We start from the raw sequence: 13,895 nt of genomic DNA, 5'->3' as shown, positions 1-13,895 counted from the left end.
CAAAAGGATTTTTCAAATTGGGCCTGGCCCAGTCGTTTTATAGCCAATTATTGTACTCCAATCAATATGAGGTGAAGAAATCTCCAATCAATTTTACAGTAATTAATATTTCACATACCCAGCCATACTGGGATGTCATGAATATTTATTTATTATTTTGTAAAATAAAAAATAAAATAAAATCATATTCAGATTCAGATTGTAACATGATATAAAACTATAATCTTTATTTATTTCTATCTTAATGGAGAAGCCGAAGAAGAAGAATATACAATCAAAATAGAAAATGAAAATTTTGAGGAGCAATATTTTGCTATATACATAACTAAAAAAAAGACATGTAGTATTGAAAAAATAATTATAAAAATAATTAGGCCATATTTTTTTTTATTGATATTTATCCTTTACGGTTCACAAATCCATATATAGGTATAATATGAGAATCATAAAATATATATAAAAATATATATAATATAATTATCCATGATAATGTAAAACAAAAAAATAAAAATTATGTAAACAAACATGACTTAAGAATTCGATCCCCAACTTCTGCGAATGGAAAAAATTATGTGGTCAGATCTCTACCGCTTTGTATGCTGACAGTTGGAACTATGGATTAGTCTCACGATTGTTGGCTGTGAGGATACCCGGAGAGACCGAAAGAAAAAAACATGACTTAAAAAGAATTTAATAAATTTTTTCTCTCTATACACTTGTCTTTTTATTAGTGGTGGGCACAACAAAATGCTGTAGCGAATTTTTTTATCAAAATATAAAACTTTATCTAATCTTATAGACAATAGCAAGACTTTTTCAATTTTAAATCTTATATAGACAATAGCAATACTTTTTCAATTTTAAAATTGTTCCAATTCCAAATTCAATTGCAAATTTTATTGTCAAATCAAAATTCGACACATAACGTTTTATTAACGAATAGTAATACGACACATATATTTTAGAACTTCGAGTTTAATTAAGTTTCAGGTTACAATTTTTTAAGTCAATAATATTATTTTTTTTCCTATTCAAATTAGGAAATTAAAACAAAATAAAACATAATGACTCCTACTAAAATTCTACCAATTTCCTAATATAATGATTTTATTCCTAATCAATTTCCTATCTATTATTTTAAAATTTTATTTATTTATTTTTGATGAACTAGTCAATTTTATTCAACCAATGGTATACTACCAAGTTTATACAACTTACAACGCCTATAACAGCAATAAAACAGCCTACTCAACCACTAGTTATAACTCCAACGACTCAAGATTTCAACCAAAAAATCCCCTTTACATCGGGATGATAGAATGATCGACTCACGTATACCCCTAATTACAGCCTGCTCATTACAACACTTATGTTGAAAAACGACCTTATTCCTAGTCGACCAAATGAAATACACCAAAGCTGCAAATAAAATTCGATGAAAAACTGCAAGCTTCGATTTACCTTTAGCCTTCTTTGAAAACCACTCCACCTCACGAGTCCAATGCCTTGGCCTTCGACTAATACTTCCCATTGGCGTAACAGCCAGCCATAATGCAGTAGAGATCCTACACGAAAACAGCAAACGTTCTAACGTTTCCTCCTCATCTCCACATAAACAACATATAGCGTCCGAGCACATTCCCCATCGAACCAGTCTTGATTTCACAGCTACTCAGCCACGAATGGCAAGCCACAATATGAACCGATGTCGAGCTGGCGGACCAGCCCCCCCCCCCCCCCCCCCCCACACACACACTTTAACGTGCTTATCTCGGATTGCCTCATAACCAGAAGCAATCGAATAACGGCCCAATAGATGGCCTGCCCAAATAATACTGTCTGATCCATCTGAAATTATGCTCAATTGAACACACTCCCAGGCAACAATGGCATCCCTATCCTCAAAAACAGGTAACCTCCATTGTCCAGCTACCCACAAGTCAGCCACCTTCGTCTCGCGGCCTAAACCTGTTACCGAACATGATAAAGCGGGGAAAAATGTCCTTTAAAGATCTCCCATTCAACCAAGGATCGAACCAAAAGGACATCTCCTTTTCTATACCAAGAAAATAACGATAAAAGGGCTTGAACACCATTCAAATCTTTAACAGTGCAGCCCAGGCAGCACTTGCGTTAGGAGGTTTCCGAATCCCCCCAAAACTCAACCTCTTAAGCTTTGTTTCCGTTACCCATATAGCCCAAAGAGACTATTTTAATATCTGCCATAGTTGCTTACCAATAGCAGCCGAATTTCACCTCCCAACTCTTAAGAAAACAAACCTCCTTCCAAGAAACATGGCTCTTTTTTGAACCCTCCAAGCCCACCCGTAAAAATGACCTACATTTCCCATCAATTTGTCTCACCACATCCTTGGAAAGAAGAAACAAAAGACACCAATATATTTGCATATTGTGTAAGACAAAGACCAATAACTGAACTCCCCATGCATAAGATAGCGATCGAATAGCCCATCTAGACAACCTCTTAGAAACAGCCTCTACCAATTTACACAATACTCCTTCCTAAAAAACGTTGACACCAGAGGGACCCCTAAGTGTTTTACCGGTAGTACACCCTCTTTAAAGCCGCTGCCCAAAATAAGTTGTTGTCGACACAGAGGATCTCCATAATTCAAGAAAATAGAACTTTTATCTTCATTAATTTGAAAATAGCCCCAACTGTTCCTTTAACCATATAACAGACTGCCTATCTCCTTCACAAAATAGAAAAAAGTCATCCATGAAACATAAATGATTGAGGCCCAACACAGAACAATCACTATGATACTTAAAAAAAGGAGGAGGACACTTCAACATATGTAACGCCCGTAGTACGATAGAAATATGAATCGTAGAATACGTATAGTGAATAGATATGTCTCGTAAATTAAATTAACTTGTCTAAATATTTAACTAACCCTATTTTCATTGACCAAAGAATTATCGGCAAACAATTCAATCCATCACATGATTCAACTATTACAGATAATTAATCTACTATCATGTCCTATAATACAAAAAAAATCAACTTTCAACAAGAAGAAAACATAGAATCAAAACCACAATCGTCAAAAAAACGGTCTTTAATGTTTAGTCCTCGACATCATAAACATATGCATTTCAATCCTTATTTTGTTTTGTTTACTTCAGTCATCCACATTATATTTTCGTCCATTTTAGTTCTTATACCACCTTAGGCAATTTCCGTATAATGAAGATATCTTAAGCTCCAGACATCTGATTGACTTGATTCTTGCGATGTTGGAATTCTAAGAATTAGGACTACAATTTTCATGTCTTGTCTTAGGGATAATTTTTGACCTAATATGACATGTCATTATTTCATTGGTCGTCAAAATTTTGATGCCTACAGATGCCCCCTTTCAAGACTTGGTTGCTAATACAAAATTTGGTGAAGTATTAAGCAACTTAGTATTGAAACCCTTGATTTTTCCGGCCTTTATTTTCCAAGTACGTTGAGCTTCTTCTTTCTTCAATGATCAAGATGAGTTTGTTTTGTTTTCTTTTGTGACTGTACTCAAAATATTTGAGTTGCCTATGTATATTCTTTACGAAAAATCAAGTCATAACGTAGTTCAAAGATGCCCCCGGTGTTTAGCCGAAGAATTTGGAGTAATTTATTCTCGTACTTAGGAGAGAATTTATTTGGGATAAATTTAGTTTAATCTCATTTCAGAGAATTTGATTGGAACAATTTTAGTTTAATCTCGTTTCGGAGAATTTGATTGAGAAAATTTTAGTTTTATCTCATTTCGGAGAATTTGATTTGGGACAAATCTAGTTTAATCTCATTTCGGAGAATTTGATTGAGAAAATTTTAGATTTTCCTCATTTCGGAGAATTTTATTTGGGACAAATTTAGTTTAATCTCATTTCGGAGAATTTATTTTATACTCATTGCGGAGTTATTTGTAGCATTTTAGTTTAAAGGCTCATTGCAGAGGTTGAATTGATTTTAGTTTATGGGCTCATTGCGGAGAGTTGAATTTGATTTCATTTTAGTTTAGGAGCTCATTGCGGAGAATTCTTTTGAAATCGTGATGAACACTTTACATTGAAGACGTGACTTTCATACTATATGCTTTCTTCTTCTTTGCACTTGAATTGATCATTTATGCTTTTTTCTTCTTATTTGTTGTTACCTTGATATTTTGTGGACTTGCAATTTTTATTTTTATTTCCAGCTTGGAGCTAGTGTTTCCTAGCTTGAGTCATCTAGCTCCCTTGTCGCAGAGCTAGTATTTCTTTTTTTCTTTCTTGGGGCTAGTGGTTTCTCTAGTTTGAAGTTAATAATCCAACAATGGTTCCTTTTTCGGGCACTTCACTTTGAACGTCTCAATTCCTGGAGCCAATCTCTCCTAGCTTGAAGCTCCTTTGAACAAAGACTTGAATTACTTCATGGTCTTCATATTGACTTCCATTTTTTCTTTTTGAAACTTATTTAATTTCTTAAGTGTCTGACTTGGATGTATGTTTTCTTTCTATCTTGGAGCTAGTCAAATAGCTGAAAATTCCACTTAGACGTACATATTTTATTTTCACCAAGAGCAACGTATCATCATGACCTCAGAAACACGTGCTTCTTATTTCAAGTAAAAATTAATTGTGCTTCATAATTTATCAAGTGGCTTTTCCTCAAGATGAAGGTCTGAACAGCAAATAATTGCTTCCAATTGCACCGAGTTCAATTACTTTCAAGAGATAGCATGCTCCTGATATAATATACTTTACTTTTATATTCATGTTGTAGAACTATAGCTATTAATCTCTCCGCCTACAAACTTACGTCACTAATTGCTGAACCTCTTTTTTTTCAGCAACAAGTTTATGCTTGGAGTCACTTTCTCCTAGCTTGGAGCTAGTAGTCCCACGATGGTTCCTCTCCCGAGAGCTTTGCTTTAAACCTCTCCATACTTGTTGCGGACTCTCCTAGCTTGGAGCTAGTGATCCCACAATGGTTCCTTTTAATTTAACCTTGTGTGTGCATGAGCTGATCTCTCCTAACTTAGAGCGTCTAGCTTCCCTTCCTTGCCACACAGCTAGTCTAACTTCTTCTCCTTGCCACTGAGCTAGTTTTTTTATTTCCTTTCCTTTGCACAAAGCTTAGTAATTCGTCTTCCATCCTGAAAGCTTAATTCCAATAGTTTTTTTTTAGTGCCAGATTTTCCTTACAACGCCATATTGGTTTTCATTGCAAGTTAGCTCTCATACAAGTACCGTCGTTGCCGGTTTTTGCCACTTGCACATACTCATGTGATGATGGATGGATGATGATGATGGAGGTTTGTGGTGGATGATGACTGAACTCGACATTTGGCGTCAATCTGCCTACGTATCCTTTTAAGGAATCAAGTCGTGACGTAGTTCATTGATGCCCCCAGCATTTAGCGAAGCGGATTAGTAGTTTTATCTCATACTTGGAGAGATTTTGAACAGTTTAGCCTCTTGTCCAGGAGGTTGGAGTTTCATTCTTTGTTTGATAGGGAGTCCGACTCACTTTCTTCCTGAGAGTCGTCATGAATTTGTGTGGAGTTTTTACTTATCACCGTATCTTCAATTTCATGAGCAAGTGTTTCTATGTTCAGTGAAGGACTTGATCTCGGCAATTATTAGGCTTCGTCGAAGGATATAAATCATTCCTTGGACGCACATCTTTATGGCTTCTACTTCGGGGAATTCTATCTTTGTATTTGATGCTAAGTGTCCTCCATCTTTGAATGTAGTCCATGATCGGCTCTTCTTTGTCGTTGCTCAATGGCGGACAACTCAAGTTTGGTAATTTTCTTTCTACACTGTAGAAGCAAGTGAAGAATTCCTTTTCAATCTGTGCCCAAGAGTTGATTGATCCATGTTGAAGATTGTCATACCATTCGAATGCATTTCCATCTAATGATCAGAAAAAATTGTTTGACCAAGGCATCTCCATATGTGTCGGCATTGTTGCAAGTTCGACAAAGTGAGCAACATGTGTTTCAGATTTCCTTCACATCAAATTTGTTGAAAGTTGGAGGCTTGTATTTGGCCGGGGATCGGAGAGAGTCAATTCTTGCGGTTTATGGCTTCACGTATCTTTATGATGATTTAGAGCTGAAGCTTCCCGATTGAGAGTGCTTGTTCCACCACTTTCAATAAGGTGGTCATTGGCATCTAGCATGGTTTCTTAGCACGGGTGCCAGAGTTGGAGGTGACCACAGTTTCACCAAGATCTTTCTTCAGCTTGCTAGCGTTATCTTCCAAGTTATTAATTGTTGTTTGGCAATACTTCGATAGTTCTTTTCAATGCTTCATGGGATAATCTACGGCTACCAGCTTTCTTCCAAAGTCTTCACATTTCTTTCTTGCATATCTTTCGCGACTTTTTCAAGCATAACCTTCATGGCGTTGAGTTGATCTTCAAAAGTTTCGGTCTCGATGGCAAACACATCATCCGAATCCATATAGAAGTTAAGTTAGATTGATAGCCACATATGTGAGACCTATCGTCAACATCCGAGGTTAGACTTTTTAACTTATAGGTGGGACTCCGTTTCTTGAAAGTTAGTTTCCTAAGTTGAAGGAGGTGTGGCAGAAACTTGAAGTAAGGGACTAACTCACGATGGACATGACCAAGCTTGATGGTGATTGGATTGAGAGTAGTGTTCGGCTTTGGTTTAGGGATGAGCTTGACTGAGCTTGTGACCTTGGTGATTATCTTCTTGGAAGCATCGTTAGTCGGCTTGGACTCAATAGTTATCTTCTTCGAAGTAACATCGTCCGACTTGGACTTGGTGATTATCTTCTTGGAAGCATCAATGGTCGGTTTGGACTTAATGATTATCTCCTTGGAAGAAACATCATACGGTTTGGACTTAGCGGTTATCTTCTTGGAAGCATTCATCGGTCGGTTTGGACTTAATGATTATCTCCTTGGAAGAAACATCATACGGTTTGGACTTAGCGGTTATCTTCTTGGAAGCATCATCGGTCGGCTTAGACTTAACGGTTATCTTTTCGGAAGCAAAATCGTCCAGCTTGAACTTAGCGGTTATCTTCTTCGAAGCAACATCGTCCGACTTGGACTTGGTGCCGGAACTTGTTGAGTCGAGGCCAAAGCTTGGGGCGATACCGATGTTGGAGGGACGCCGAGACCTTGAGTTGCACCGGATGGCCATGAGAGGCCGAGACTGTACCGCCCACCTTCCGACCCTAATCGAGAAGGAAGATGTTACCACTTGTGCCTTATTCTTAAAATAAAAGGATATATTAAATATAATGATATCCAATTTATTACAACAAAGTACACATATCATAGCATCTGTTCAGCGGAAGCATAGTTCGTAATTAATATTACACAATAATAAAAGATGACGTGATAGAGCCCTAAATGCAAGGTTGCCAAGAGCCCGACCTTATTTTGAAAGCGGAATGGTGAATAGAAATAGCTGCCGGAGTAGATTCTTACTACTGATCAACCTGGAGAAAATAATGATTTTTATGGAAAACGTAAGCTTTACGCTTAGTGAGAATTATTATAAAATCATTAGGTTTTCTAGTAATAATTATCAATATAAGGTGAATCATTTTATAAATGATTTTTTCATAATTTAAATGATTTAGACAAATCATATTTTATTCCGAAGATATGATATTTCTGAAAACAAACAGAACTATTTATTGTATATATATCTATGAACCCATATCTGTGAAAATAATAGGGAAATTCCTAACAATAGTAGCTAGCTACCGTAGTGATCTACCTATCATGGGTATTTAAACACGTACCAAATAACCATAAATATGGTGTACCATTTGCACAAACTACACACGAGTCATTCCTTCGAGACCTGGCACTATTCAATTGATCATCCTCGAGACCAGTTTAAAACATGTATTTGGGGTTCTTATACTAGATAATTTTATCTCAATATGTGGAAGTTTGATATATGATGTTGGAAATTTATATAGTTTTTCTAAACCTATATTTATAATCATGAATAAATCAAATTTTGATTTGTATGGCATAGTGGTCTAAAGCATTCATCAAGGATATATGACGACTATTTAATTTTTAAAGTAACTATGTCATACCGTGAAAATCGTAAAATCATAAACCATGCATAAATGATATGTATGACATAGTGGTCTAAAGCATTCATCAAGTATATACGTGTAACATACGTAATGAAATTTTAATAAAACTCACCAGTATACTCGTTGCCTCGATCCGATTGAATTATCGACCTAATGACATCGATAATTTATTAACATAAATTCTAAGCTAATGACGTCGAAATAAAATGCTTCAAATGATTTCTCGTACGTCTTACTTGTTATATTTCTACATGATTAATTTAATCAAATAATCACTTACGTGAAATATTTATTTTGACAAATAAATATTTTTTAAATTTAAAAAGTTATCAACTTTTATTTATCGATTAATAAAATTTTCCAAAATCGAATTTTTAATGATTTAATTGATTAAAACCAAAATAGATATATAATAAAAATCGATTGAACCTACTATTTATATTTTTAAATTTAGAAATCATTTTGACAAAATTTTTACATAATCAGGTTCAAATAATTAATAGTATTTATTGGTAAAAATTTCATAGGTTTGGAGTGAGTAATAATGTTTTATTAAGTTCGGAAGATTTAAAATCAAATTTAGGGTTTCCATTTAAGTTTGGAAGACTGATTGTGTACTGAACCGAACTGGTTTGAAATGAATCGGACCGAACTGTTTTGGAATCGTGAAATGACAAATAACATTTGACCAAAAATTTGTCGTTTGGTTTCGTTGAAAATAATCAAATGATTGAGGGGTATAATGGTCATTTAAAAACAAAACATATTATGAAAAGAGATTGAACCGGTTCGGTTCAATCATTTTTTCTTTTCTTCTTCTTCCTCGCGGCAGCTTCTTTGTCTCTCTTCGTCTCTGCCATCTTCGTCGTCGACGACTCCGACGACTGACCGACCCAATCCAACCACTATTCGACTTCTTTCAACATCGTGATTTCGATATGAGATTAGTTTTCACCGTCGTTGCCTTAGTTTTCTCTTAATCACGACTTTAGAGTTTCGGTTGAAATTCTTAAAAGTTCAAATTTACAATCTAATTTCCTAGTATGTTATTCTATGGGTTCTGGGGAGTATTTTAATGCTAAAATCTATGTGTTTCGATGCAAGGTTCTGCCGGAATTTACCTTGAAAGGTTTCGGCCTGGCGGCGACTGTGGCGCTGGCCTTGGCTTGCATCGTTGTTCGCTTCTCCTCCTCCTTGTGCGTTGATTTCTGGCTGGTGGTGACTCGAACAGAGCTCGTCAGCTCAGTTTGGCCACTCTGTTCGTCGTCTTTCGGCTTGGCTAAAGGTGGTCGGAGATGGCGGCTTGAAACAGAGCTCCTCTATTCTTCTGATTTCAGTGGTAATCCCTGCATTATATTAGGCTTAACTTTAGGTTTAGAAATTTATATTTTCTAGGTTTAGGTTCTGAGAACTCTCAATTTTCATTTCGCACTGATATACGTTTGTATATTTTTATTGTTTTAAGAACTAAGTTTTTGTAATAAACTAGATTGTGTATGGAACCGAATTGTATTTCTTTAAACTGGAACTGTGATGAATTTATGTGTAAATTTCCAATTTGTTTGATTGAATTGAAATGAGAATTGAGTTGTATGCAAATCATGTCTACTGGATATGTATTTATATTGGGTTTTGTGTGTCCGAAATTATTGGTTCTTATTTATGATATAGACTTCTATTTCAACTGAAAGTGTTTAAGCTCTTTGACATTTTAGACATGATTTGAAATATTTCTGTTAAAGGTTGAAAGACTGTGTTTGTAGGGTGCCTTATGCCAACATTGTGGTTTGTATATTCTGACCTAAAAAGAGTTAAAATTGTATTGTTGTTGGTATTCAATGGCTCTTGAAATTTGAAGTCTTGTGGGGTAGCATTTAAGATTTTAGGGGGAGGCTTCAACTACTTGGCATGTGGCTTTTGACGAGAATGGTTTTGTTTTCCTATTTTACTGCTGCCAGTTGAATATTTTTTATTGTACTGTTTCTGGGTATCTCTAACAAAGTATGAGTGATATTTTGTGGCTAGGAATTATGGACAAATATTATAATGTTGACTGAATGAATGAATTTGAAAGTTCTAGGTGCCCAAAATTGTCTTGACAAATTAAATGATATATTTGAAAATTTTCCTTTATAGTTGAATGTTGTAAGGGAGTCTTTGCAATTCAAATGAGAATGATAAAATGAATTGTCGGTAAAAGGAATTCAATAGTATGTATTTATGAGCTGTGTTTGATCTGACATGGAAATAGTTTACTTGACATGGAAATAGTTTACCTATGTAAGAAAGCTTTATCTATGAAAGATACGTCTTTTGAAATTTTGAGTATGTCAGATATATTTTCTACTTAATAAATTAAAATGAAATTGATGTTGGGTAAAGTCATTTTATATATGTTGTATTTGCGGGAGTGAGAGGGGTGTAATTTTATTAATACTATTGTTGAAATATTTTCCCATTCCATCTAACCAAGATTCGACAAAAATCGTTAATTGGTGTAATAAATCAATACTTAAACTTGAATTCTCGTAAAGTCTCGTAGAAACTAGAACATTCGTGAAATCAAATCAACTCTACTTGATCCAAAGCAATCGAAATCGAAAGAAAAAATAATAATAATTACGTGGTAGGAATTGATTCGAATTCGATCATAACAGAAACATGTAGCGGTCGTTACAGAGACCTTGTGCTCCACTGGATGGCCATGAGAGGTCGAGACCATGTGCTCCACCGGATGCAGGGACAATGTCAAAGCCTGGAGCAGCTACAACCAAGTCATATGTAACAGTAACAGAGCTAGGAACAAAAGCGACAGAGCTAGGAGCAGCTACAGCTGATCCATATGTAGCAGCAGCAGAGTTAGGAGCAGCTACAGCAAGCCATATGTAGCAGTAACAGAGCCAGAGACGAAACCGTATGCCGGATTCTTATGGGAGCCATGTCCTAGGCTAGAGTTAGGAGCAGCGGTGGAGCTGGACTTGACTCTCTCAATGCCTTTGGTCATCTTATCAGATGTCGGGTTAGCTTGCGAAGGATGAAAGGTAGTGTTCTCCCATTGTGGTCGCCAATCTGTAGACACGAATAAAAACACGAACGCAATATCGAGAATACAAATAATTGAAATAATAATTTTTATTAGCAATCTCAATAAATTAATTTAATTTAACAAAAGGAGAGATACAAACGACTATTTTTAACCCTTTGATCTTCGCTAGCTAATCCGTCTCGTTCTTCCTCTTCTCCATTGTGGAATCTTCTTCGCTTGTGCCTTTGTGCTTTGTGCGAGGCGACAGTTTGATCGCTTGTGCCTTTACGCTTTGTGCGAGGCGGTGGGATTCCGACAGCGTAACAGCGTCTTCTTGCTTTAGCTTCTTGCCCAGAGCTTCTTCTCCTAATTTTCTATCCATCGAATTATGAGGAAGAGACCCCTTGAAGAGGCTTTGAGTCATTAATAAGTGAATATATTATTTCACTTTATTACACGTGATTGTATGTTGTAACAATGTCAACATAATTCCTTAATTTTGTAAGTATTTTGATGTGTAAGCCTTATACAACAAACACTTTCCTTTTTCCTAGCTTTGGAGATAGTAACACTTTTATTTTAATTTACTATTTCCATATTCATCCAAAATTGACGTCAACTTTCTCCCCAATATAATTAAGGCTCAATATTTTTTTCTCTTCTCATATGATTGCACTTGATTTGAAATATTTTATTTATTATGGAGAATATTGAGGTTTATGTAAGCAATCTTCTAGGAACTATATCTCTAGTTTTAATTTCTTCATCACGTAAAAGATTTCCTATTTTACTACCTCCATAGCTAGGATCCTCTATTGTTATAATTCAACCCGTTTTCTATTACTTCACTGGCAAGTCTATTTGTTTGGTTTGGGCCGTGTCCTTTTAGTGTTATCAGGTCTATATTTTTTTCTTTAACGTTTAGTCCTCGACATCATAAAAATATCCATTTCAATCCTTATTTCATTTTGTTTACTTCAGTCGTCCACATTATATTTTCGTCCATTTTAGTCCTTATACCACCTTAGACAATGTCCGTTTAATGATATTTTCGTCAATTTTAGTCCTTATACCATCTTAGGCAATGTTCGTATAATGATAATATCTTAAGCTTCAGACCTCCGATTGACTTGATTCTTGCGACGTCGGAACCCTAAGAATTAGGACTATAATTTTCATGTCTTGCCATAAGACTAATTTTCTAATTAATATGACATGTCATTATTTCATTGGTCGTCAAAATTTTGATGCCTACAGTGTCCACGAAGAGTCGACCCCTCGACTTCCGAGATGAAAGTTTCCAAATAACCATTAGGCCAACAGTCCTTTGTTTACTTTATTCTTATTCAATGAAAGTACAAGTTTAATTTCATAAATAAATACTCACACGAAAACAAATTCATGAAAACATAAATACAGTACTCATAAAACTCATACCATAGGTGACATAAAAATCATTCAACAAATTAACACACAATAAATTCTTTATTGGCAAGCTAGCTATATACAGTTGGGTTGTGAAGCAAACATTTATATTTCACGAGAGTGATCCCTAGCTCCTTCAATCTCTCTTATGCTTTTGCGGCGATGTGTTCGTCTGAATCTCTGTTGCACTCGACAAGGAGGTTCAGGTAAGGTATGGCATCTGGCACGTCATCACTCAGCTTCTCATATTCAATTGTAATCTTTGCTAGGGTTCCAGTCCCCTTTGGAGTGTACTGAAAAATGATAACATATGACTTGTAGATTTTGAACACATCACCATCCACGCCAACATGTTTAGCCTTCATATTTGCATCAGCAACTTCGATCCTCTCTTTGAAAACCTCAGCCTTCCCCTCTATCTATCATAATATTCCATGTTCAAAGAAATTTAAAATTAGCAGATCAGCAGATTTCAAAAAAAAAATTAAAAATTAATTAGCGGATTAATGAAGTGAATCGATACTCAAAAAAAAAAATGCAGTGAATCAAATATTTGAGCGAAATCATATCGAACTAATTATGATTATCATATATCTTACCACAAGTGTAGTTCAAGGTCACGACTGAGCCATGACCATGATCGTCCCAAGGATCGTTGTGGTGCTCATTAGCTTGTATATTTTTAGGAGTCATGTGAGGCAAATGGTGGAGGTTTTCTTCCAAATATTGTACAATTTTTGAGGAGGTGACTTTAAGTCTATCTCAGCCTCAAGCCTTCGTAGACCCATCGCCCTTTGATAAATCTAGTAGAGTTTAAAACAGAGTAATGAGAATGCTTCGCCCTTTCTCTTGCTTAGTAATTTAACTCTCTCTTTTGGAATCAAATTAATAGTAACTATCTTTTATGAATGAGGTTTGATGGAAAATGTTGTATGGAAATCCTCTTTATATAGAAAATTTTGTTGATTTAATTATGACATTCTATTAATTACAATGGTAAATTTGTGCAATCCTCGCAAGTGAATTTATATGACATTAAGCTTGCCCATATAACTAATTTATCTATATAAGGTAACTAATTAATGCACCTACGTGGATAGATTCACAACGTCAATGTAGAACTTTAAAGCTTTGTCCCTTAATTAATTCAAGTGTTTTGCAATTCACTGTAGCATGCACTGTTTACAATCAATATTCAATTAACGCTATTTACAAGTCATTGTCAATACTAGTTGTTGGACAAAATATATAAACCATCTGGTCAACTGGTCAACTGTAGTTTGATCAAGTGTCAAGGTGGGTTTGAGTAATCAATTGAGTCGAAACTCTTTGCTATATATAGAAAGTCTCTACT

The 13,895-nt window shown here is 35.3% G+C and overlaps 1 protein-coding gene across 1 annotated transcript; it reads right to left on the bottom strand.

Moving 5' to 3' along the window:
* Positions 1 to 12,687: 12,687 nt before the first annotated feature.
* LOC139884853 (MLP-like protein 328) lies at positions 12,688 to 13,234 on the bottom strand. Its single transcript, XM_071868825.1, has 2 exons — positions 13,141 to 13,234; positions 12,688 to 12,956 (listed from the first exon to the last, which is right to left on the bottom strand). Exons 1-2 carry the CDS (start codon positions 13,232 to 13,234, stop codon positions 12,688 to 12,690), a joined length of 363 nt encoding a protein of 120 aa, XP_071724926.1.
* Between the last annotated feature and the right edge of the window lie 661 nt (positions 13,235 to 13,895).

The sequence above is a fragment of the Rutidosis leptorrhynchoides genome, unplaced genomic scaffold, assembly GCF_046630445.1.
Source record: "Rutidosis leptorrhynchoides isolate AG116_Rl617_1_P2 unplaced genomic scaffold, CSIRO_AGI_Rlap_v1 contig611, whole genome shotgun sequence".
In the NCBI taxonomy this organism is placed as follows: domain Eukaryota; kingdom Viridiplantae; phylum Streptophyta; class Magnoliopsida; order Asterales; family Asteraceae; genus Rutidosis; species Rutidosis leptorrhynchoides.
The sequence above is the reverse complement of the archived record's forward strand: the minus strand, read 5'-3'. Positions and strand labels throughout refer to the sequence as shown.

What these genes read in the sequence shown, in the direction of transcription:
- LOC139884853 (XM_071868825.1), bottom strand. Translation starts at nt 13,234, where the DNA reads ATGACTCCTAAAAATATACAAGCTAATGAGCACCACAACGATCCTTGG. An exon ending in GACCTTGAACTACACTTGTG is followed by an intron (nt 12,957 to 13,140) that starts GTAAGATATATG and finishes TATGATAGATAG; the next exon opens with AGGGGAAGGCTGAGGTTTTC.